The sequence below is a fragment of the Clytia hemisphaerica genome, unplaced genomic scaffold (assembly GCF_902728285.1).
Source record: "Clytia hemisphaerica strain Z4C2 unplaced genomic scaffold, Clytia hemisphaerica genome assembly, whole genome shotgun sequence".
NCBI classification, from domain to species: Eukaryota; Metazoa; Cnidaria; class Hydrozoa; order Leptothecata; family Clytiidae; genus Clytia; species Clytia hemisphaerica.
The window spans coordinates 3,508,385-3,534,698 of record NW_027104101.1 but is presented as its reverse complement, the minus strand read 5'-3'; the positions used below and the strand labels follow the sequence as shown (position 1 = coordinate 3,534,698).

The window sequence follows — 26,314 nt, the reverse complement described above, 5'->3', positions numbered from 1 at the left end:
GCAACAAAGTTATTCAATAGCACTGACGGATTGAAAATAACTGCCAAGGAAAAAGGATTTTAAAGGATTTTGAAAACTCAAAGACTTGCCCTTGGATAGAGGTATTGTTGAGAATTGTTGGGAGGTCTCTAACCACGTGACATCGTGATGACGTCACAAGAAGATGTGTCGCATGCGCACAAACGTAGATCGTCATGGTTGAGATATGGGTAAGTGAACCTTATTATTGATTGCAGTAACAATCTCATCTCTGTATCTGTTATTACATTCCATGATTTCTGAAGATTCTCTCTGCATCCACGTTTTTTTAAAAGAACATCCAAAATATTTGAAGCCTTTGGATGCTCTTAACTTTTTTAGTTTTAAGCCTAGAAATGTTCTTAACTTATTCTCAATATTTCGGCCATCGAAGCCTTATGTTCTTATATAGTTTGTTCTTATAAAAAAAACGTGTACTTTATGATAATTTGACAATCTAAATACCATCTATGAGTAAATGAACTTATTTTTATTATTGATTGAGTAACATTTTACACCTCTATATCTCTGTTTAACCGGAAAATGCACCAAAATTTCATCTATAATTTCTTAAGATCCTATCAAGAGCTACCAACATTTGAAGACACATTGTTTTTTTATTCAGTGCATTTTCAGTGAGAGCCAAGCTAACCATTGCAAATATCTGAGCTCGTGGTAGACGATCCTATCGTCTACACATTATCACTAAAAAAGGGAATAATTCAGGAGGCGGGATGAATTTGAAAACGGAGTCCAGTTCGGGGCGGAGTAAACAGTTGTTTACAGTGTTTGTTCCAAAACTCTACCGCCACTATTTTTCCCGTAAACCGCCCTGACGCCCTGACTCTGCGCATATACTTTCCCGCGTTTACTGACCCTCTAAACGGACGATAGCATAGTCTAAGCTCATGGATGAAAACCGAACCAATAAAATCGCAATTCAGAAACGTAGTAAAGATTTTATGATAGAGTCTCATCTCAAAACGCAACAGGAATCTATATTATAGAACCCCCCTGCAGTGTAAAATGGGTGGAAGAAAACAACCTGGTGCTTTGTCATTGCCATTCTTCCTACCCACCTGTACCTGCGTCTTGGAGCAGATCATTTTCTTGGTGACCGTCGGTAATCGGTCATCACTGATCGATCATGTTCAATCTCTTTCCTATGAAGCGCTTTCTTGTAGAATTTCTTGTATATTCCTAATGTCTGGCTTTGTGCGGAGTGCTTTTTGAACTTTTGTGGGTGCAATAAAATGGTCTATAAATCTTGATGTCTGTTCGTTCAGAGACAGAGTTATTAATAACCGACCACAACAAATTTATAGCTCTACCTAACAACAACATAAAACTAACAAACTTCAACGTCTAGCAGCTCAGCTGCGAAATAAGTCATTTATCAATTATTAAAACAAAAGCAAATGTTAAAGATCAAGTGTGATTAGACCTTGTCATGTCGTGCATGTGTCTTATCACTGGGTTGGTTTGACTGTCATTTTAAAGTATGAACATTTTTTAGTAGGAAGGCTCTCGTTCAATATGTGTTCGTGAAAAGATTTCGATATGTGCTTTAGTTGTTATTGTAGAGTATGTGAGAAGTTTTGATGTGCTTTTTGATGTGGTTGGTTGAACATTTTTGACGATAGCAAAACACCAGAGAAAAAGACTTTGTATTGAAATGTACTTATTCACTACAGGGGCAAATTGGCTTGTTTTTATCGAAGGTTGAATCGATTTTCGGTTGTTGAAGCATCCAGATTTTGTTTTTATTGGTATCCATTTTTCTTGGTATATTTTCCTCACGGATACACTCAAGAGTTTGTAAAAGGACAAATACAAAACTACTCCTGCTGATAAATAGCTGTTCCATCAAAACATTTACACTTATTTCTGCACCTTATCCCATTTGCGCAAAGCATCATGGGAGATATGGATGAATATTTGATCAGCAGTCCTCATAAGGATAATAACGAAAGGTAAAACACTTCATTGCTGGTTGTTTAAAAGTTGTCTTATTCCCAGTAATGGAAAGTTCTGATACATAAATATAGGTACACGAATCCAAAGGGATGAATGTGGTCCGACCCACGACTACTTAACTTATTTATTTTATTCTATCCTTTATGTTTAAAATCACGAAAATATACATAATGTATTATGTGATAATTCAATAGAACTAGAACTACAGAATTTCAAAATTCATTGCCGTAGAGGTACTATTATAGTTTAGAAGTGAAATTATGCTTGCTTTGCCACTTGACACTCCAACAACGATTTCTGTTAGTTTCGTATCATAAAGCGGTCTTTTCACAGTGGCCCTCAAAGTACACAGCATGAGTTGAAAAGGTGATTCAGTTGGGTACCAATAATGTTATTCTAGATGGTCGTTTAGAGTTACTGTTTTAAAATGCTAAGCTTTCCATTCAGCTTGCAACAGTTTATATCAATCATGTGATTTTTTTTAAATCTTATATTCTTTGCCTCGATTCGAGTGCAGTGTGGTTTGTACTTAATGTGATACTTCCTTTAGCGCGCTAATTCTGTGAGCTTGATTGACAATTATCTGGTACCAGATCTGGAAATTTACTGCGACACAATTATGTTCTGAAGGTTGGACAAATTAACTTGGCCCCGCTCCTTTAGGGCTTTAGCATGGGCGACAGATATTGGCATGATTTATCGACGTAGAGAATTGACTTGTTGTTACTTTAAATGCAAAAACAAGATTTTCATACTTTGTGAGGAAAATCAATATGGTAGAGATGTTGATCTCAATCTGTAGAAGAATGGTGTTTGAATTTCCTTATTAACGAGGAAAGAGAAGTGGCAAAAAGAGGGCGGAGTAGGCGTCAACTTCTCTTTAATGATATCCATAGATTTGACATGGACATGAGGAAGGTCATCAGAGTATTCGCATTGTTTTGTGAAGTATTTAAAAGCGCAAAGTTTGTCACGCAATGTTTATGCACGAGGCTTCTTCCGTCAGTTTTGGCGAGTACTTTGCATATATGGTGTCGCTTATTGTGAAAAGAATATATCGTTAGATTGTGGAGTTTAGCGTATATATTGTTTCCGTTGATTCTGCTTCTTATTTCATAGCGTATTTTAACGTCTGAGGGTTGAAGAGGTGACTGATTTGAAACGGGGAATACAAAAAAGCACTGCGGTAAAGTGGTCATGTTCGATTTTCAAATCACTTTGGTGAGTGAACGAACCTTCGTTCGCCCGGGTCAACCACGCGGGAAAATTGGCTACTCGTTGGTTAGTTGGTTAGTTGGTTAATTTTCTGCAACTGATTCAAATAGAAAAAGAAACACAGTTCCCTGTCAAATTTTAATCAGTATTAATCTATAATTGATCACTCGTGGCTCAAAATTATCTCTCCTGCATTCTTTTCCTGAGTTTGTCAGTTTGACAAATCGAGACAAAACAAAACAAACGAACGAATGAAGGCCAGGAGGTGGGCAGTTGTCTTCATCAAGAGTTTTTATCAAACGGGAACTTGAATTCTTTCGGGATATGATGACGAAACATAAACCAAGGTAGAAAACATGACGTCATCAAAATATGTAAATAAGATGGAATGGCTTTTGTTTTGTTACCTTGGTAGTAATTGAAATTTCATTGTTCTTTTTATGAAACCCTTTTGTTCATGTTTGTAATTTTTCGATACGATTCTTCCTTCTATTTCTGCTCTGAGGTTTGATTATTGTTATGGTCTATTTTTTAGAATGTTTTTTTTTTATCAACTAGATGAGTGCAGCGATAATTGGCATCCTTGTTCGCACATGGGGCTCTTGTTGAATGTAAAAAATTGCGCTCGCTTTTTATACCAAACACTAGTGTTCAATCAAAAGCAATAAAATTTTTATAATGACTATAACTGACTCATTTTAGCAGACCAGGAAAATTTTAAGTTTATTTGAATTGTATTTTTCGACTGCTGGAAAAAGTGAAAGATTGCATTCGGCTATTCGGATTCGAAAAAAATGTTAACCTACCTAATTTATCATTTTGCTTGATTTTTTATCTTCCTTTTTTTCTCAAGAATTTTCCGCCCGTTTCACTGAAATTTTAGTTTGTTTGAACAGCCGTTTTGATAAATGTTTGCATAACTTGTCGAGAAATTAAAAAGAAAATTCCCTTTTCAAAATCTAAAATTATATGGCATGGCAAGAAATATTTGATTTTAGATAATTTTTTTCTTTAGCAAAATTGACACACTGCATTGTCTTTCCTCGCAAAAATAGAATAAAATGGGGGTACCACGCTCGCGCGGATGGGTGTGGTTTTTTACGAAAAGGGGTACCGCCATCTAACCACCCCTGCCGCCTTTGGCGGCATAGCAAAAATAAAAATAAAGACCAGCGAATCTACGCAACTCCTTCTTATGAGTATGGAACTTTTCTGGTCTGTATTTTGTGCTGTCGGATCAAAACATCAAAACAAAACAAAAAAGTTGTGATTTCGTAAAACGTGATTTTTCAACAAAAAAAGACAGCAATTTTTCTTTGAATGTGTTCCTACGTTTTGTTTTAATTTGTATACATTACTGTATCTATGTGATTAAGAAGTTTGATAAAAAAAGATACATGTTATACGTAGTAGTGAGATCTATCGTTTATTCTTTTATATTTTTGTTAAATAGAAAGAGAGAGAAATACTCAGCAGTAAATTAATTTTGCTGATGAAAGCAAAGCTTTTAATAGTTCCGTTGCCTTGACTCATTGACAAGTAATTACCTTCTTAATGGTTTTCCTTTGATTGCCTTTTTAGACAACGATTTAGTATTACTGAAGTTTTTCAAAGGAGATTGAGTCGACATCACAGGGATTCTGTCGATTCTATCGACGAGGAACATATACCGAAAAAAATGGACTCCAACCGTGAAAGTCTTGATCTGGAGGAGTTTCAGTTTGATGATCCATCAAATCAGTCACAGACAGGTAGCTATATTTCGTTATTTAATAAATTCAAACGTCAAGTTTTTTACTTGAATATCTTTTACCAATTCCGAAATTCCGCAAATTTTTTTGCTAAATTCCGTTTTTCCGCACTAAAGTTGTCTAATTTTCCGTCTCCGTCAGAGAACCCAATTTCCGTAATTCCGTCCGAAAAAAGGGCCGATTCCGCTCCTCCGCCAACCATGAACCCCCCCATTATTATTCATATAGTTCCAGAAAACTGCAGACAATATGTACCTACGCTACATGAGCCCTAAAGTCATATTGTAATTGACATATTCAGTACTGTAATTTACATTCCAATCATCTCAAAGGTAAAAATGAGTTTCGATTGAACCCACAATCTCTTGTCATAACTATACCTACCATTTAAAATCATTCTTTGAGTATATTTTCAAATATTCTCTTTGAAAACATTTTAACTGATTTAATTTATAAATTAAAAATATATTAAAAATTCTTTCATTTCTTAAAATCTAAATATAAACATACAGTATAATCTTGTTTGAAAAGCCTTCCTTCTTGATCAAGTTTGGATCTAAAAACTTTAACACTGACATGTGAGATTCTTGATAAAGTTTTTAAAATTTCACTTGATGTGTTGAAAGGTCTTTTGAGTTATATTACAGAGACCTGTTTTAGGTGAAGTAGTATTGTTGTTATAAGAGGATCAATATGTATTTTCAAAAAAGAGCTTAGCTTATTGGATTTAATACAGAACGCATACAAATGCTAATGCCTGCAATATAGTGCATTTATCTTTGCTTTTACTCTAAGAGTTACTGCACGAACAAGACATGAGCTTGTTTTGTTTTGATTAAGAAGTACTTCGTGCCAGAACTAAAAAGCACTATAAGGCTATTGATTTGTTTAGTTACTGTATCAGTAGATAAACATGTGCTAAAGTTACAAGTTGTGTGCTCCCTACCTTCTTTTCTAAGAAAAATTATGCGTACATTACAATTATTATTACCTCACATTCAAGCCAAGTTCATCTTCAATAATATGGCTGTGTTTAATAAAAGATATTGTTGAGCTCTGGTTGGTTAGAGAATAATTTTCACTTTTTATTCAAACAGAGTAAAGATATTATACTTTTAATTTTCTACATCTTGGCTTGAACAATAAATTTAACTAATATTCTCTCAGTATTACTTTTTCTACAAATTCTTCTCTATGAATATACATATCAATTTCTATCCAATGTGAAAGTAAAGAATCAAAACACCTTTTAACATGAATGTTCTTGTTTTGTTTTCTTTTTATTAACCATCTTTTCACCTTTATATAAGTTTGTCTCAGCGAAGGTTTTTATATTTAGATTTTTCACTCAATCTAACCCTCAAACTGGAAATCACATAAGGGCTGCAACAGATTTTTATTTCTGTTAACGTTAGTTAAGAAAATAAAAGTTTGTTTTTCTTGGAGAGATTATACAGGTTTTGTGAGCCCTGATTATGTCATCAAGAAAGAGTGACGTGTTTTTCTGTTTTTCAAGAATAGCACTTCATCAAGAATTCCTTTCAATTTGGTGTTGGTAACCTTGAGTTTATTTGTTTGGGTGAATGGTTCGAAGTCAGACGTCTTTTTTTACATTTATGAAGCTTGTTGAATCTGGTTGATGATAATCGGAATCAGAGCTAGATTTGGTTTTACATTTATATTGAATTTACAGAAAAGAAAATATCACAAGGTGAAAGCTAACTTAAGTAAAGAATGTCACGTAGACCACGTCCAAAATCTGCAATTTTTGGTAGTAAATATCCTTCACGGCGTTCTTTCATTGAAGATTTGATCGACAGTGAAGATGAAGAATTGGAGGAAGAAGAAGAAGGTAAATGGTTTTGCCCCATTATATTCATTTCAACGAAATTTCAACGAAATGTCTCAGATCATTTTACATGAAGTGTTATTTTTGCAAAAGTATTTGGCAAAGGAAATTTTTCATACACTTTTAACTGCTGTCTTAGTGTTTTTAGAAGAAGCCCTATAGAAAAGGAAATAATTATAAAAAAGGTAATGGACTCTTGCTATTACAGATTACCTACTGTAGTTTTAAAAGCTTATATATTTACCTTTAAGGTATAAAACATTTAAACCTTTTTCTTAAAATCTAATAACCAAACACCAGTTTACTTATAAGCTTGCATATTATTTTTTTCAAAGTTATGAACACTATTTTTCCCCTAATCTGAAATGCTGATAGTTCCCTTTGAAAAAGGTTTTATTTTAATTAGAAACGTAAAAAGAACTAATGAATTATTAAGTAACTGCAAGATATCATAATCACAAATCCTCAATTTTTTGAGAATTTTTCTAAAGAAATAAAGGGGCAAACAAAAAAATTGTGTTTTTGACTGTGTGTGTTTTTCTCTAAGACCTAAAATGCATAAATAAGAGTGTGAGAATTATATTGAAATGCCTTGTAAGTTTTTTGATTTTTTGCAATTTTCAAGATTATTTAACTTTCAGAAGTTAGTTAAATTCTTAAATGAACAATATAACGTGACTTGGGATTCAGTTTAATGTAATGTCAGTAGTAAATAAACATTGGAAAATTTAAAGATATCTGTTGGTTTTTATGAAGATTACTTTCATGTTAAAATTTTATTTTCGTTATTAAGTTTTATACTTTGAAGAGCTTTTCTCCCCTCCTTTTTTACTTCAATCTTCTAGAATCGTCACTCAGATACATCTCTCTAAGCAACAAATCAACAGTTTTAGGTCATATGATTTTGAATGTAAACAAACTCTTAGAATGCTTCAACAACTGATAGTTTAGTAATAGTAACTATAAACTTTGTTTTCTTTTTGCTTTTTGTTATGTCTTGTTTGAACAGGTCATGTTTTTCTTTCCAAGTGAACAAAAATAGAACGGTTTTTCTTGGCACTAGTTTAACAGTGGTATCCAAAATGTCCAGTAAATTTCAAGTACTGCAAAGTCCTATAAATTTGATAATTTTATAAATTAAATTAAGTTGATATATAATATTTAGTAAAAACTAAAACAATTAGAAATCAGTTAAGTGCATCCATTTTTATCCTACTTCAAAAAAAGGGATGATCAGATTCAGATGGTTTCTGCGAATCCTTCCATGGTTTTGATGCAAAACTTACAAATCTTTTGCTAACCTTTTTTCAAAGTCGAAATATTAAAGTAAAATTTTCTAAATTTGTTTGAGGACTCCAAATTGCTCAAAATGACTGAAAATCATGTCTGAGGGTGATTCGAAATTGTTTTGATCCTTAGAAATAATTTTCAAAGGTCTCTTTAACCCTTAGACCATGAGGGACGTGTATATGCGTCCAAAACATGTCAAAATACGAGTCTCAGACTTGAGGCCATAGCTCCTGACCACTTGATTTAAATGGGCATAAACCAAATGTTTTAGAGTATAAAAATAGCTTTCCGATGGTACCAAAACCATCTTCTAAATCAAAAGCTACAAGCTTTTATGGCACTTTAAAGTTTTGAGTTTCGAAGAAAAAAAAATTTCAAAAAAAACAGCGTGCACAAAGGGTTAAAAAGTAACAGTTTTTTGATAAAGAAAGCAATAGAGTTTTAACGTAAGAACCGTGCAAGAACTCATTTTTAGAGATTTCAAATCGTTATTTTTTTGTAAGCCTAAAATCTTAAACCATCTGATTTTCATTTGATTACGAAATTTCTTCTTATTTTTTCAGATGGACAGAAGAATATCACAATGAAAGACAAAGATGAGGTATCATGCATTTTCGTTTTTTTATTGCTGGCTCAGCACTTGAAAATGCTTCAACAGCAATATCTCTATATTGTATTTGGTCATTAAACTTTAGCTGCAGGTCTTTCAGAGTTTTTGCTATGCATATATACTTTTGAACCAAATGTGTGATAATGACCTCATAAAGAAATGAATCACTTCTGGGTTATTTTTATCGATAAACTCTGGATAACTTGATATATTACTTTTTCCCTTCGATATACTTTAAAATACCTTCTATTTCCAAATAGAAAAAAATGGAAATTATGTTAATGAAATGTTTAGCTGCTCTAATTCAAAATATCTACTCGTTGCACGTTGACCTATTTTCTAGATTTTTTTCATTCGTATCAGAGTTATAACCTTGGGTATGGCTTACACTAGGAGAATAGAATTTGAAAAGAACCTGCTTTTCACAGGCAGTTGTTTTACTTGTGGCTTTGATTGATAATCATATGCAAGATTGTTGTTGTACTCTATCCGTGATATTGAAATCCCAATCCGTGAATTTCAATGGGATAACAAGCTCAAAAGATATTTATTTTTTGACGAGGGTCATTAAATTAATTTAGTTTTTGATGAAATGTTTACTTTTCAAATGTCCATGCGAAATATTGTGTTACTTGTTCAGCACATTATTCATTACTGTATACCATGTTTTTCTGTTATTTCTTGTTTTCGAGGCGCCAATATGAAGCTTTTACAAGGTCGTTAAAATTCCAAACAAGTCTTAATAACTTGTCAAGTGTAGGGGTTGTACTGGGTAATTTTTTTGTCAATCTAAATATGCGTTTTGATGTATTTCTTTCGGTTTGTTTAATGTTTGATGGTTTTGTTAGTCCCCTCAAACTAGATTGAACTATTCCGTACATTAGGTCTTCTTTAAACTCTGAGCATTGTGTGACATAGATTCGGATGTCAAGATAATCTGACTTTATTAAAAAGCACTTTTCAAAAACTTACAAAGAAATTTTAGCTTAGTTTGAATGCAAAGTTTCAAGTATGTTGTGTTTGTTTCAAGTATGTTGTGTTTGTTTAGTAGAATGACCTGAAATCGACCGTATGACTTGGCTACCGTTGCAGGGATTGGTTAATTAATAAAACTTTGAAATAATAATAGCTCATAATTGAGCCAATTAATTTGGAGTAGATTGAACTCTTGATTAATCTTTAGATTACTAAATACCTAAATTAGGCCTATTCTTTACATATTGTGTATTATGAGTCCATAGCCTATATAAGTGTTGCTATGATGCTATGAAAGTCTTATCAAGATTAAAAGTCTTTCTCTTTTTATGTAACTGGGCGTTCTAGCCTTGTATTTCAAGCTTAATGTTGATGGTATTAATCATGTCAATGTCAAGAGTTAAGAAGGATAGGAAACTAACTAGCATCAGTATTTGTAGGCTTCTGCTCATCCTTTAGCGACAAAAGTTTCTTATAGGAAGTATATCTATAGAGGTCTGCGATTCAGTATTTGGAGTTGAAAAGCGATGTTAAAATCATTCAAGCCTAAAATCTGAGCTATGGTGTTCTAAATTATCTAGATTTAGACCGCCATGATCTGCGCGCAATATAATCAATAATAGAAAGAAAGAGTGAAAACAAAATGGCATTTGTTAGTCTACATAGTGGGCAATCAACTCGTTTGAAGACAACACATCGAGTGTAACTCAACCAAAGATAATTTAGTATCAAATTCTCATATTAAAAAACGATGTGTTCGCTTTAAGTCTGAGCTTGCTGTAAATCTGACATTCAGTATAGTGTGCTGACATCATCTTAATTTCTTTTTTGCTTTCGACACAATTTTTAATGCGATAGTATGTATGCTAACCAAAATATTTCTTTTTGATAAAAAAAACTTTATAAATGTTATATAACATATCAAAATTTCTTTATTGTGACCTCGTAGTGTAGAACGATTTTTGTCAACACAAAATTAAAAACTTATAGACGCTAATCTCAGGCTCACACTGCGTTATACTACATAATATCTCTTCATCTTCTCTACTATACTATTCCAGAAGAATCGTAGTAGCCTCTACTCAGATACAAAGGAAATTCTAAATCTATAAACTACTACGTTCAAAATAGTGATTTGTCTGATCATTTAGCCAGCCAGTGATGTCAGATGTATGACATTATGGATAAAGTAAGTCATCGTAATTCATTTGGAAATATCTTGGACCACATTGAAACAGACATGATTTATAAAGTGACGGTCATTTTTTTTTCGTAAAGCTTCGAGACAAAAAAAGATCCTCGTAAATCTGAATAATTCAAAATAGATAGACAATACGACAGAGGGGTCATGCAGTTACTATGTGAACACTTTGACACTTAGTACGTGGTGGTGTAACAACTAAAAAAATTAAAACAGTTACTCCAAAGTGGAGTAAGGGCACATTTTTTCACTTTTTTGAAAAATTTCCCTGAATTTTTGTCAAAAATTTGAAATTTTTCGAAGAAAAATTGAGTTGTTTTTGGAAAAATATCTGAAATTTTTCCATGAAAATAAATTTTTTGTCATATTTATGAAAATAGAAATCGTGGAATGCTTTGATAGTGACTTAAACCAAGTATATAAACTTATTCCAACAATTCTTTTAAATACAAAAATCAAAAAAAGATTTTGACCAGTGGGTATGCCTCATATCTAAAAAAGCCGCAAATTACCCATTTTATGGGGTGGTGTACCCCTTTTTGAGCACTAAAAACAGTTACTCCACAATGGAGTAAGTAATGGTGGTGGTGATGTGACGAGAAATCTTCCAAAATGGCAGTTACTCATCATAGTGTCACGAAGTAACTGCATGACCTCCCCCCTGAATACGAGTGCACCAACTCCAATTTAGTAGCGAACTTCACTTCAGTCTAGTCAAGTTTAGTAGTTCACTACTAGGTTGAGTTCGTTTGGCTATTCATATGCACCATTATAATGTCTAACATTACATCACTGACCCAACAGCTTATAGGTTGCAAGTGACGTATCGACTGATTTTACGTCACTTACAACCAATCAACTGTTGGGTCTGTAGTATGATGTCGAAGACATTGCAGTGATGCATATCATGAATTCCCTGTTGGGACACTTTGGTAAATCTTGGTAGTTCTTGGTTGTTTTTAGGGCGTGATTATGTCATATGCCTGTTAGGGCTTATTTGACTTTCTTACTGTTGCGACTTTGTTTACATTTTTGTGATTCAAGTTTTAAACTTTTTTATTTGGAGTTTGTGGTCTTCTCTGTTTTTGAAAATACTCTCAGAAGGTACATTATTTTTTGATAAAGTTTGTTTTGGTTCCTTTCATACGATTTGGAATTTTTTGTTTTGAAAACTTGTTGCAAGATTATCCTCTTGTTTTTGAATATCGCTGGTTAGTTGGTTTCATAGTTGGTTTCATCATAGATTTTGCTTCATTCGTTCTATGAGCTATTTTGGTCATGCTAGCATATGTGGCTGCACAGAGGAGCCTTGGTTTTGCTCAACCTCATTTTAGAACTACATGTGATTATTTGTTTGTCTGCAACCTCATCTCATTGTTCAAATGAAAAAAAAGTCTTGTTTTTTGTTAGCAGGTGGTATAGGTATTTGCCCAGCAAGGTGTAGAGCTAATTGCATTAGTTGATCTTTTCCTTTTTAAGCATTCACTTTTGAGTTAGACTGAAGAAAAACTGAATATAAATCTCTGAATCTCACGTCAATATAAAGATGCACGATTAAGCAATCTGCTTTATTTCCTTCGATATACCATCACTCCATTGTTACTATATTTTTATACAGCCTTGCACAAACCAGTGGTGTGTTTTAAAATTTTAAGATTTAATTAATTATATCAGTAAGAGGCTTAAAATCATTCTCTCGAATTTCAAAACAAAAGTCCTGCAGTAGTACTAAGAGCTTCTTATCATGTATGTATCTTGAATAAGTTTTTGCTGCAGCTTGTAGTTTTGCTGTTTGGTTGTTTTGAATGAAGTGGTGTTGATTCTTAAAGGCTGTTGATCTATTTTCACTCTGTCCAGTTCCAATAGCAGTGAGCATATAGCATGAACAAGGGGATGCAAATTTCCGATCCAGCACCGAACTTGTCACCTGTGGCTAGATTCATTGCCTCTTCAGATTACGAAGCCAAACTACATACGATTTTTTTATTCCTCGAACTGTAACTCCTGTGACTGAAAGTATTTTAAAAGAACTTGATAAATTCGATAATGTGAACCTTCTCTAATTCGAAGAAAACGATGCTTTGTCCCTTGAAGGTCGAATTAGAGAGAATCTGCTGTATATTTTTCTTGGACGTTTACAACTATGCGGAAAACACAATAAAGGTTTTTATTATTGACGATGATGAGTCAAGCAGCATTCTATTTCTTTATTTTCATTTTTTGTTTTGCTGTCGTATCCTGGTATCGATGGAATTACATTCTTGAAAAAGAAATTTTCCCTTTTATGGTCATTTGAAGTATTTGAAGATTTCTCTGTCATAATGCGTCCTTTTGTTTGAAATAGAAGATAGAGATGAAGTTTAGAATGAGCCTCTCGTTAAAGGACTGGATCCAAGTAAAAATCAAACAATAATCGGAGCTTCCTTTTTAATCGCTCAACTAAAATGTTATTGTTAAGATTGTATTTGAATTTCATGTCTTCCAGTTTGATCATTTTAAAACAATTTTTCGTATCTATTCCGAACAAACAACTCAACAGGGAAGGAGGTACCGGTATTTATTTCAAAAGGAATACAAAAAGTCTTGACGTCAACTGCCACTGGACAATCAAAGAAATCCGGACTTCCAAAAAGTTTTCCTTACCCCCCTTAGAAAGTTCTTCTCTGTAATAAATTCGTTTTAAAAACATGATTGGTTAATTTGATGCCAGCCCTGGCTTCAACTTTCCAAATTTTCAAACAAAAGTCTGTAATTTTAGCTTATGTAACATGCAATAGCAAAGCATAACACATTGATTCGGTTAGAACAATATCCCACTAGAATGAATTGTATATTAATAAGAACATTACTCTCACCGGACTTCAATGTTACTCAAAACTTAAAAAACATCATGTGAAAATATATAGGTTGGAATTCACAGGGGGAATTAACCTGGGTATTTCACTAGGGAGAAATGTCCTGGAATCATTACCTTTTACTTAAAAACATCATTTTATATTAGAAACGTACAACCTGTATTATGTATAAAGTCCTTACAAGGGATAGTTCAAAGTTCTTGGTATTCTAAAATACGTAATTATCAGGACTTTGATTAGAACTTACCGTCAACCTCATATTAATGAGGCCACGACGCGTCATTATGACGTCACAAGAACTATATTGGCAAACTGTACGTCTATATGATGAATTTTAATTATCATAGATTGTATTTTAAAGCCATTTATGGTCGATCTTGCTGTGAAAGGATGCCAAAATAAGGTTCGAGGTAAAACGCTAATTTTCACGTAACTTTAACGATTTGATTCCATCACAAAGGCAGATTAGTAATCTTCATTAAAATCCTCATTTTGAAAACCTTTGATTCTTTATTTTTATTACAAGAATTATTACTATAGGCTCAATTTCCTTGATTCTGAAGTCTCTTCACGTGTATTGGGCTTTTTAAATCCTACTAAAATTCAGAATTCCAGAGGGTTTTAAGCCTGAAATTGCCTGGAATTCCAGGGGGTTACAGCATTTCCAGCCACAAAATGATGGAGCTCCTCAACAGGGGGTATACGGTTTTTTTCTGGAAAAGCCCATTTGGTATAATCAAAGAAGACTAATGACCATTGTAAAAAGAAAATTCAGTTTCTGCAGGGTTTGAATCTAGTGTAGATCACTACGAAATTTTGAATTCAAATTCGTATCTTAAACACTTTTAACCATCAAGCTACTCAGAAACAGGTTTCATTTCATTGTTCTTATAAATAAAATCAGTGTATTTTAAGGAACGATTTCTTGATTAAATTTGTCCACAGAAGGAACGGAAATAGGTCATTATTTAGATATCATGTATTTTGACATCGAGTTATTAAGAAATGTTAATTACCCAGGATACTCGATATGTGATGTTTCTCTTTCAAACTCAATATTAACTTTTTCTTGCCTGAATAATGAGTTTGGTAAAAGTTAGTCTCACGTTCAACGTTGGTTTTCTTTGAAACTTTTTGATAATTGATTTTCTCGGAATGCTCGCTGATGATAAAGTGTAGTAGTATTAATTTTGGTTCGTTTTTAAGTATGATTTTTTTGTGTGCAGAGTTGAGTATTCATGATATTTAGGACGTCATGTTTTCCACGGAAGCACCCTTAGTTTTAGCAGTAGTGAAAAATTTAAGGTAGAGAAAAATTGTTTTAGATATACAACTATTAGCGAAATCCGGGGATAATTTTTTTACCCAATGAATATGAATGGAGTTCAGCCAAGTCAGTGGTTGGGCAGTCAAGAAAAATTCAAAGGCGCTATAACTATGAGTTTTCAGTGTAACATTATTACGATGTAGTGTTTTATAGACGACTTCTTATACTTCGGAGTTTGTTATCTCTGGATGAAATCTTTTTTATCGCATATACGACATCTACATGTTGATAGAATAATCCAATTTCTTAAAATGAGTTTAATGCACGGTACCTTGTCACCACGCTCCCTTTGCTCATGAACATACATAATCAAATTTAGACTGTAAAGTTTACACTCGAACGGGTAGTATAATTTGTTCGAATAACAGATGGATTCAAATTATTTTCGAAGAATTTTACTATATTTTACTACGGTTCCTCCTTGACGGGAACTGAGAACTACTTTGAATAATAGAAGCTCGAATTAACGAGAGTTAATTGTAGTTGTTGTGATGCTTTCTATTTTTGATCCAGGCTTGAGCTGAACTTTTCTTGAGGTTGTCGAGTCGATATTTTTTACGTGGATGGGCAAGTAAAGTAGGACTCATTGTGGTCCATAGTCAGCCGGCTCGTGAAATGAACGGATAGAGTGTGGATTTAAACCCTAAACCTTTAGTTTGAGACGTTGGCGCCTTTACCAGTCTGTCATCCCTCCACATCTCTCATAACATATGACTGACACCCAAAATTTCCCATTGGACCGTTAAAGAGTTGGGTACACGGGATCCGAAGGATCTTTTAAAAATCGTCCGATTTTAAAGCTGATGTTTTGACCTGAAGGAGAACATTTCGACCCCTATTTCTCAATCACTTCAACCAAACGTGACGTCACTTGGATTGGCTGGCAATATGGATAAAGGATATTAAGAGTTGTTAAGGGTGATTTCAAAAAAAGCAGAATTATTTTTAATGAGAAATCATGAGGTCGTTATACCAACTAAATAGACACGCCAAAATACCTTTAAAGGTCATTAAAAACTTCTGGACAGAATTATTGTATGATGTTAGAGTTAATGCTCCGATGTTTGGTAACTTGCTTAATGTGAATGAGGACTTATGGATGAGCAATAATTTGTCATCTACAGTCTAACTAGAGTATCTGTTATTCGAATTTTTCTCTAATTCGAAGAAAATTCATTGGGCCTTAAAATCAATTTACAGTGAGAAAATTGTATAAGTGAATAGGAGGATTGATCCACCACAATGACTTTCACTGTAAATGACATACCCATGAAAAATGGTAAAACTGAGAGCATTCTGTGAAATTCCATGGTTCTTTTGGACAAGTGGCCTTTCTTTCCTTTCCTGAGGATAAATTGCTTAATTTGGTCTTCTTTTGCAGAATTCTTTTTGTTGCAGCCAACATTTGATTCCTATTTTGAACGGACGATGTGTTTGTTGGTCTGTGGTCCATATTCTTTAACAGAACTTAATGGTAACGTACTTCAACAAAATCGTACATGAAGTTAAAGAGAATCATGTTGATCGCCAAGTAGCGACTTCGGACTACTTTGTGATTTTACCGATTGACGTAGTGTAAACTTTGGGAGTGTCTTGAGCAACACCAGAACCATGGAAAGGTGAACAACGATTCTTAGCTCTAGCTTAGACGGCCGATTTTCTGTTTTGTCTATTCTGAATGTTAGAGTAGGCGAAAAGTTTGCTGTCTATACCAGAGCATACATTCGTGTCGTGTACTTTGAAGAAAGAAATGCGTTTGAAATATCTTAAAGAGAAAAGTTAAAAGGGTTCCTGCAAGGTGAATTTACTAACTTAGCGTGGTATGCTTGGCAGGGGTTAAAGAACGGTTAAAGAACCATAACATCGTCCCTACAGAGATTTAATTAGTTCCCATGGTTCTTGGATCGTGTAGAATTTTATCTTTTAGTGTTAAAGCATTGTGTGGTCGAGCCATGAAGGTAGGCTCACTGCCACGAAGAGCAACTTTTGTCACGGAGTAAGCGGAGTTTGCAAAGGGCACTGTTTATTGCAACTGTTTTTTGTGTTGATTCACTACGTATACTTTTTGCAATAGTTTTTACCAGTTCATGCAGTGTAGCTGCTATGTCCTATTGGTTTCAAATTGTTCAAAAGAATAATGGTAGGATGCTATATTGCTTGTTACAGAAGGGATGACTTCATTACGAAGTCCTGAGGCGGAATAAAAAGCTGGTCCTTTCTTGTAATACCAGTTAGTATTCTGGTTGGTATTCTGTTCATTATAAGAACACACGAATTTCATCAGTTAAAAAATTCTCAACAAAGCTCTCAGTCTTCCTTTGCATCTGCTCCATAACCTAACAGGCTCTGATTTTTAAACGATCTTAAAGTATATTCTCAAAATTTTCTTTCAAGTCATTTCAAATTTCATCTCTCTTTATCTCGCATCCGGGTTAAATCTGATCCATCACGTTGTGCTTACAAAGAACATAGCGTGTCTTGATAAACCATAAGAGGTAGTACCAACCACAATAAGTCAAAATATGACAGTCTCATGTTATTTCAATTACTTTTTCTACCATGTAATAAGTGTGTATGAACCCTTTATAACATTGACTTCAATTTAGTATTGATGGAGTTTTGGGTATAAGAAAATTTTCGTTATGGACAAAGCGGCATATCAAAGGTTGTCACCCAAAGCTTCTAAGCATGTTTTCTCTTATCGCTCATGCGGTCTTGGTTTATGACGTTGTGACGATGTAGATATGTTATGGTATCTATTATATTGTTGTTGTTGGGATATTACGTCATCCATTGTCCAGGATTCAAGGCACCCTAGAGTTTTCTTGGTGAGGATTCTTGTACCTATGCTGTCGTTTCAAAGATTCCAAAATAGCCTCAATTTCCTTTGTGTTTTGTGTTCATTTTCGAGGTTTTCATGGAGTTTTTTGTTCTTATAAAAAGACAAACCACAGTTGCTCGCTCGCTCATTTTTCTCAAAAGAGAATTCTATGATGCTACACTTTTTAACATACAAAGGGACAGTATAAGGATTCAGGAAAGTAGAAAGAAGTCTCTTTCAAAGAGAGATAATGGGAGATGATTTTGTACGAAGGAAACGAGTGTATAATTAACTTCAATCATGGAATTATTTTTTTGTTTTTTTGTGTGTTGAGGAACCCATATATTTCTTATCACTATATTCTCTTGTGTGTTTTAATTTTGATGTTTTTTGTTTTTTGTTGTAGGGCAAATTCAGTATGATGATAATTGTGTTGTGTGTAAGAGAGAAATTTAAAGGGATCTTTCATTTTGTTTGTTTGAAGAAAGTTTGTTTTCAATTTTTATATTTTATTAGTGGGCCGTTAGTGATCTAGGTCTTTTTGATAGATTCAGTATTATAATTTCCAGTAAATATTTCATTTTAGCAGATTTTCAGGGAAGCCTTGCTTATTTCCAAGTAGATTTCACATAACCCTGATTTAAAGGTTTTGACTTCGTCCCCAGGAAGAGACTACAGGAAGGTTCTTTCTAGCAAAGCATGTCAAAGATGGGAAAGAGTTTTGAGTATTTTGAATAATAATGCCTGATACATCAAACTAGATGAACAGAAAATCTCTTTTAAACTATAACATCTTAGACCAACGAGACAAATACTCATTAGTATTCCTTTTTGAATGGAAAGTTTAAATGTCAAAACTATGATTAAATTTTGAGGGTTTTTGTTTTCATAACATTTTCTTTCTCCGGATCCCTTTAAAAATGTCAGCTGATTGGGTTTTAGCAGTAGTAAATAGTTTCTCTTAAGTTTATGGTGTGTTTGTAATTTTGTGTCTGTTATTTATGAACTAGACTCCCCTAGTAGAGGGTACATCAGAACGGTGAACCAATATTTTCTGAGCCCTTTTTTTGGAATTTCCTTACTAATTATTTTAACTTATCAAATGATTCAGCATTATTGAAAATATTAATATGAACTAATAAATACAATCACACAGTATATTGAAGATGTCGCAAACATTGCCCCGAAACCGTACGGCGCCCCGCAGCGGCAGCCTTTCTCGTGAATTTACCATGGGAACTTTACAGAGATCAGGAACACTTTCACGAGGGGAAAGTATCGATTCTGCAGGTGGCGAAGGAGAAAAACAACGGGTATTTCAAATTTGTTTTATCGTTTTGTTTTATACTTTCCTTCTAACATAGGTATATTTGTGCTCTGAAAGCATCGAGTATATTTGTTTGTGTTTGTTATGTCGTCAGTTTAAGATTTATTCGGTCAAAAAATTATAATAATTTCATATTCTATAAAGCTTGTTTTCTTTGATATATGGCCTTTTACACAGTACCTATTTCGTTCTTGAAAATTGAAATTCTACTTGAAATTTTCTTTACAACCATAAATTGAATAACATACAAACCGTAGTACACGTTTTTTTTTTTTTTATAAAATATTCAAAAATTTTTAAGCCCTTGGATGTTTTTAACTTTTTCTGTATTAAGCCTAAAAATATTCTTAACATGTTCTTATTTTCACCATTTTTGACCATTTTCCTAAGAAAAAGAGTGTTTTAGAGTCCTCAAAGTCTTTAAAATGTTCATTACATTGTGGCTATCGAAGCCTTATGTTCTTATATAGTTTGTTCTTATAAAAAAACATTTAGACCTTGTGACGAAATACCTTTTGATTCGATGATGACTTTACCAAAAGCATACGTTGTTTCGAATTCGAAAAAAACAGATCTCCTCAAAAAGATTTACTTGATGGGAAGAAAACAAGATTTAGGGTTGACTTGTAAGAACATAAAGCGATTAAAAATGGTGGTCAAAAGAGTAAACCAATTCTCAGGTTCATTGACTTCATAAATAAACCTGTTTGCATAAGATTTTTTTATCTGTAGTATTGTAGGTAAAACTATCTGACGGTTTGATGAACCTGCTTCTCGAAATCTTGAGAATTTTTAATTTTCACTCGGAAATTTTGCCGATTTAATGTAGTTTAAAGTAGGCTCATCTTTAGCAGGCTGTACATTGAACTGTAGGTCACACGTCTTGCTAGGGCGAGAGCTTGCTTGCTTGCCTACTCAATTTTCGCAGCATTTCATGAAAGTCTTTGCCTTGCAATATGTTGCTTCATTTGTGTTGAAAACTGACTCGAAATTTCACAAAGAGTGAGTAATGAAGTCCATTACATACTTGTGAATCGTTGTTAATTCACACCTTTTGATTGGTTGTTATGACAATCACGAGAACGAGGCTATATTCATCAACTTCATCCTCCAGGCTACGAATTAAAATCCAAGTGTTAATTAACGACGAAATAAAGGAGAACAAATTTCAAGTGTGGTTTTTTCATCTTCTCACTTTTCAAAACATTTCTTTTCATAATATAATAACTGATTTTTCAAAGCATTTCTTCATTTAAACAGACTTTCTGTTTGTAAAAAAGTTGATATTTTTTGACGTTGCCTGTCTTATGACGAAGCTTTAATGTCCTCTTATATTTTGATATTTTTTGGATTCTTTTTCAAAATGGCGAATTTTCGGAGTGAAGACGAGGAAACAGTAAGGTTCTTGTTGGGAAAAAAGGGGTACATCCAATCTAAATGCGAAGGTTCAAGTAACAAGAAATCTTGAACAACTTTGTGTTCGCTTTTGATGCAAAGCAAAACTCTGAAAGGCCTGAGAAAACATCAATTTAACAACAATTAAACAAGTCTAGATGGAAGTTTTTTATTTTATTTTTAATTTCATTTTAGATGCTTCAAGAACTGAAGAAAGAGAATTTCGACCTCAAACTTCGTCTGTATATGACGCAGAAGAACAGCGAGGTGAGTTTCTTTTTCATATTCCATGGCGCGTGCAAGTATTCTTGAGAGAGAAAAAATGTTTAACATTGCATAAGCATATCCGAGCCTAAAAAAAGTATTTATAAAATGAATGTGGAAATTTGGATTTGAGGGAATCTCTTGCTCTCGGATACCTAAAAGCTGGCTGGGGGTTGGAATAAGCGGGGAGTTTGAATAAGCGGGGAGTTGGAAAAAATCTCAAAACTTAATAAGCGGGGGGTTGGAATAAAAATGTCCTGGGTGGAAAATTTTTGAAAGATTAATTAGCGGGGGGCGGCTATTAGGTACCCAAAAGTAATTTCTACTGTTATCTCCTAATCAGAAGTTTGAGGCTTTTGAGGCAAAATTAAAAACAGGACGGTTTAGAACCCGGAGTTCCTAGGTCCAGACATGCCGATGCATGATTGAAAAATCGAGCGATCATCAGCAAACCTTTTGGATAATATTTATATGTAGACCACAGGAAAACCTGCCCAATTAAATCGAAAACAACAAAATCGGTTAAAATTTAAATGTACAAAATTATTTATGACTTGATTGTAGGAAGATTGACCAATTACATTTCTTGATAGATTAACCATCTGTATGTAAAGCCCGCTCGTCTGATCACTCAACACTTTTCAGAAAATACATCAGCATTTTTTGACAGATTTTGAATCATTTTTTCATTCCTAAAAACATCGAAACCAGTTTAAAATAATTTTAGGAAAGAGAAAGCAGAATTTTTCAACTCACAAGATCCCTTGAAATGTTGTACATTGAAAATTAAAAACTTTGATATCTTTCCTGGACAAGAAACGAAACCTTAAATTCTTACTTATGACGAAAAAATATTTTATTTTTAGATACACGCTTTTTTTTTATAAGAATGGTGTAAATTCATTTCATCATGGATATTTTTAACGTTTTTGGGAAAACATTACAGCATTCTTAGGTTAGGATCCTAATTCAGACTAGATTAAACATACATACGTATCAAGCATAAAATGGCATTTTTGTGAAAGGAGTGAGCCTTACTTTGGGGGTAATTGACAATTTATAATTGAAAATGATCTAAAAACGGCATTCTTAACATGAGTAGCAAAATTCCATAATGTTGATATTCTTAGAATTATTCTTAATTTTTTTGGCCGTTTTCATCATGGACATTCTTATAAAGTGTATTTTATAAAAAAAAGCGTCTAACCCTTTCTTTACCTAAAACTCAGCCCTTCCAGGCTCAACAGTGTTTTTAAGTTGCTCTCATATTTAGAGATTTTTGAGTTGTTGTTCTAATTTAAAACCGAATAAATATCAATTTCATAAATAATCAACTAATACGCATGCGCGATTCGGCTCATCCTTCCTTAGCGAGAGGAAAGCTTTCTTCACCAAAACAAGCATGTTATAAAACCCTCAATTAACTTGATAATAATACACTAATAAGATGGTATTCAAAACATTGTCAATAATTATAAGTTAACATCCGAAATGTGATTAGAAAGAAATGATACTTTTAAAGTGATCTATTGAATTAGGATTTGTGATTCCCTGACTTCCTGAACCTAAATAGTCCGTTATATCTTTTATGCACCCCCTAGTTTTGACAATTAATTTTGTTTTTATTTTAATAAGTCTAGCCTAGAACTTTTTAAAATTTGTGACAAATTCCCTGATTTCTTGAACCTAAATAAGTCCCTCATATTTTTAATGTATGGCTTATCTTGTATTTGTTTTCATTCCAAGAAATCTAATTTAGAACTTATTTAGAACTTATTTAGAACTTATTTCGAACCATATCAAAAAGGTTGAGATTCTCCTCTAGTCTTTGGCTTGAAACTCAATGAGCATTCCATATGAATATTAATTTAGCTCTCTTTTCATTGGTAGAATGCTGAAGGGAAGGTGGGAGAATACGAACAGCAATTGGCTGCACTCTTAAACAGTCTTGAAGAACAACAACGACTCTCCGATCAACAAACTAGAGACTTAGAAGAATCGAGACAGCGCGAACGACAGTTGTTGAACGATCAAAAGAAAATGGAGGTCACTATGAAAGAGCAGGATGAACAAATACACAACCTCTCTCTCAACCTTTCACAAGTTTCCAAAAGTATGCATAATATCTCATTAAGTAACAAACCAACACATCAATCAACGCCCGTTAGAACTGCAACGTCAGCATATTTCCATTCCGCCCACCACCATGGCAATGACGGCGATGGAGGTGCAGCGAGCGGGAGTGAATCGGGCGATCACGACACGTCCGCCACAATACGCCATATAAACCACATGAATATTTCACACGTAGCGCCCATGCAGCGCGAACCTCAAGTCGCTTCATCGGTTCCACAAGGCGACCGCTCGCATCTCCTCGACAACGACCAAGGCTCGAATACGAGTTACACGGAAGGCAATAAATATTTAACAAAGAACTACCATTATCATAACGATAACGATAATCGGACTATTAACCTCCCGGAAGGACCCCCGGATATTGTCGGTGTAGTTCGACCAAATAATACAAGGACAGTAGTTGACGTGGAAATACCACCGGAACCGATACAAGAAAAGCCGATACCGAAAAAGAAGAAAAAGGGTATTATGAAGGTGTTTAAACTTTGTACAGGGAAGTCCGGACAAGCTAAAGAGTACGCTAAGGATGATATGTATGTTAAACGAGAACCGGTTAAAGTGACTATGAATACATATTCTAATGAAACATGTAGTTAAGTAAGGAATATTTGTTCGTGGTTATTGATCAAAGATGCTTGAATCTTCAATTCGAAAGAATGTCGAGCTCTCCTTCTAAAGATGGATTTGGAGAGGGCGTTAGTTGGAGTATTTTGATTATTCTGATATAGATTTTGACCTTTTGAAAGGGTATCATTAACAGACAACTCGTATCTTCGAATGATTTTCTCATATGTTTAATCCATTGAGTTTACTGACGTGACTCACTCTATTGGAGCTTCATGTGTTTAGTTTCTTAAAGCAATGATCTCTTCTTCTTATTTTCAAATAAAGCAGACATCGCGCGGACAAAAAGTTACAGTTCTTTGTGATAATAATATCAGTTGTGATAATAATATGGTACATGGCGACAAAAAGGAAAATTTTTTATAATGGTTGAAATTTATGATTTGACGGTGATAGAAGTCTGGTAACGAGGCTTCTTTTCCCGTTCGCTGATTGGTTGGTTGTTCATTATTTTTTATTGTTTTATTTTTAAGAACTTTTGTGTTGGTTGATTGTAATTACCTTAACGGCCCTATTTCACGCTGGTCGTTATTATGCCAAAGCTCAATTTTTCTATGATTAGGCCGGCCTTTATTTAATTCTAATCCTGTACACCGGCCCTTGTTACGACAACGATGAAAAAATAACGTTAATAAGGTCTGGCATAAAAAAGTCAGATAAGTTATTAGTTGTAGTCTGTTCATTATCATTCGGATAATAGTTAACAACTTTTAAGAAGTAGCAAAACCACCATTGAAAAAAAAATATGATAGCGGACTATATATATGATTATAAATTAAGCCCCATTTACATACAAACATTGTATAATAATGTAACCGATAGGGCCAAAGGTGGCCGGTAGGTGTTGACCGTACTACTGGCACTCGGCCCCATTTTAAGAATTAGCAACCTTTAAAGATTACTCTTGGGCGGAAGAGTCTATACTGAATCTCTTTGAAATGAAATAGTGTCACGAATTTTAAACTGATGCTTAGACCAAGTCCACGCCCAAAACGTAACCCATTATTTTAATTGTTAACAATCATGTCGATGTTTTAGAGAGATAATTTATTTTTTAGAATATTTTTTTTTCGTTATTTTATGATGAATTTTATGGCATACCTTTGCAAGCAAACTTGGAAACAATTTTTTTTATTTTTCAAAACTTTGATAAAATCTTATAATGTAGCCCTTATATATTCTTTTACTGATGATGTAATGTTTTATTTTGTTTTAAATTTCAATCCTCTATTTTAATACAAACCTTTATTATTTTTATATCATATTCCACAGCTGCCGCTTCTCCCACAACCAGTAATCTTGTAGTAAATTAGTAAGTTACCAGTAAATTACCTAATTTTTAGCGAAAACTAATTTTGGCGAAAACTATTTTTTTGAGAGCTTTAGAAAAAAATTATGAGTTCTCCTACCTAGAAAATCATACTTAATTTCGGCGAGGCGATATTTTTTGCTAATTTTGACGAAATTTGGTGAATTTTACCAAATTTGCAAAGATAAGTTCCCGCTAAAATCAGTTCCATTAAAGGTATTCAAAAGATTATTTTGAAATTCCTTTATATCTTTAAGAATTCTTGAATGATGCTCTGAAAAATTTTCTTATTCTTCAGGAAATCCCAAAACACACTTAGTATAACTGAGTTCCCCAAAAATGAATTCTCTGAAGCAAATGTATAACTTACCCTAGTTTTTAATTTGCTAGCTCGGATAATTTTCTTTAGTTTTATTGAATAAAGGTGTATATATCTCAATAGCGGTGCCTTGTATCATAGACTTTTATATTCGTTTTAAAACAACAAATAACAAATCAATTTGAATTGTATACAATATAATTACCGTCACTTTTATTATATAAAAAAGTAAAAAAAAGTATTTTCATTTTTGAAATAACGAGGTTCATTTATAAACTATATCTCGACATTCGGTGATAGATACCTTTTTTACTCGAACTTGAATAATAGGGACAAGCTGGAGTTTTTACAAGCTCGTATTTGGTTGGTCGTTAACCAGTAATAAAACAATTTTGTTACTTTTTCTAAAGAACGCGTCATCTCTATCACTTCAAATGACCAATTAGTGAAGTATCTTGTAAAAACTCCAGCTCATCCCGAATAATAATCAAGTCACACCCTTTTCGAAAATGACTAATAAATTCTTTTATGAAGTCCGGCTGTGCTCGGCAATTTGAGCCTAAATCTGTTTTACTCTGTTCTTAGTTCTTGGGAAAAAATAAGGTATTTTGCTAGTTTACTAATTTGACCACCTTTAAAATCACCCATTCCAGGCTAAGAGTTTAAAAAACATTGAGTTTCAAGCCCGAACGGCTAGAGTCAAGACTTCTGGATGGGAAATGAAAGCACTTATTTCCCATCTAGAACGCCCGCGCGTAGTTTTTACACAAACGCCGGATTAAAACTAAAATCTATCGCTAGATTTCAAAAAAGTAGTCCTCCAAAACAAAGGAACCGCTAGATACAACCCGTCGTCATGGTTACGGCGCGCTCTATGCGCGTTTTGGATTGGAAAGAAGTGGCATCAATTTCTCTTGCCTGAGAAGGGTTAAAGTTTCGCCTCTAACCCTTCGGGCGTGAAACTCGATGTTAATAAGCTCACTTTAATAAGCCTAATTGCTCTTACAAAAATAATATATTATAAAAAGAAAATAGAAAGAAAATTGCGTCT

General features: G+C 33.6%; 1 protein-coding gene across 5 annotated transcripts; it reads left to right on the top strand.

Moving 5' to 3' along the window:
• Positions 1-24,379, top strand: LOC136813114 (inner centromere protein A-like). Of its 5 annotated transcripts, none has more exons than XM_067069636.1 (5): positions 1-209; positions 4,792-4,961; positions 8,664-8,701; positions 20,807-20,878; positions 22,766-24,379. In XM_067069636.1, the coding sequence occupies exons 1-5, from the start codon at positions 148-150 to the stop codon at positions 23,606-23,608; spliced, it is 1,185 nt and encodes a 394-aa protein (XP_066925737.1). In that variant the 5' UTR covers positions 1-147; the 3' UTR covers positions 23,609-24,379. The 5 variants fall into 5 exon arrangements, with proteins under 5 accessions (XP_066925737.1, XP_066925738.1, XP_066925740.1 ...); XM_067069637.1 differs by lacking the exon at positions 1-209 and adding an exon at positions 1,508-1,991; XM_067069639.1 differs by lacking the exons at positions 1-209; positions 4,792-4,961 and adding an exon at positions 6,480-6,813.
• Positions 24,380-26,314: the final 1,935 nt, after the last annotated feature.

Excerpts from the sequence above, each read along its gene's own strand:
- LOC136813114 (XM_067069636.1), top strand. The coding sequence starts at position 148 with ATGACGTCACAAGAAGATGTGTCGCATGCGCACAAACGTAGATCGTCA. Across the intron at positions 210-4,791 it reads TCGTCATGGTTGAGATATGG|ACAACGATTTAGTATTACTG; the intron begins GTAAGTGAACCT and ends TTGCCTTTTTAG. Across the intron at positions 8,702-20,806 it reads CAATGAAAGACAAAGATGAG|ATGCTTCAAGAACTGAAGAA; the intron begins GTATCATGCATT and ends ATTTCATTTTAG.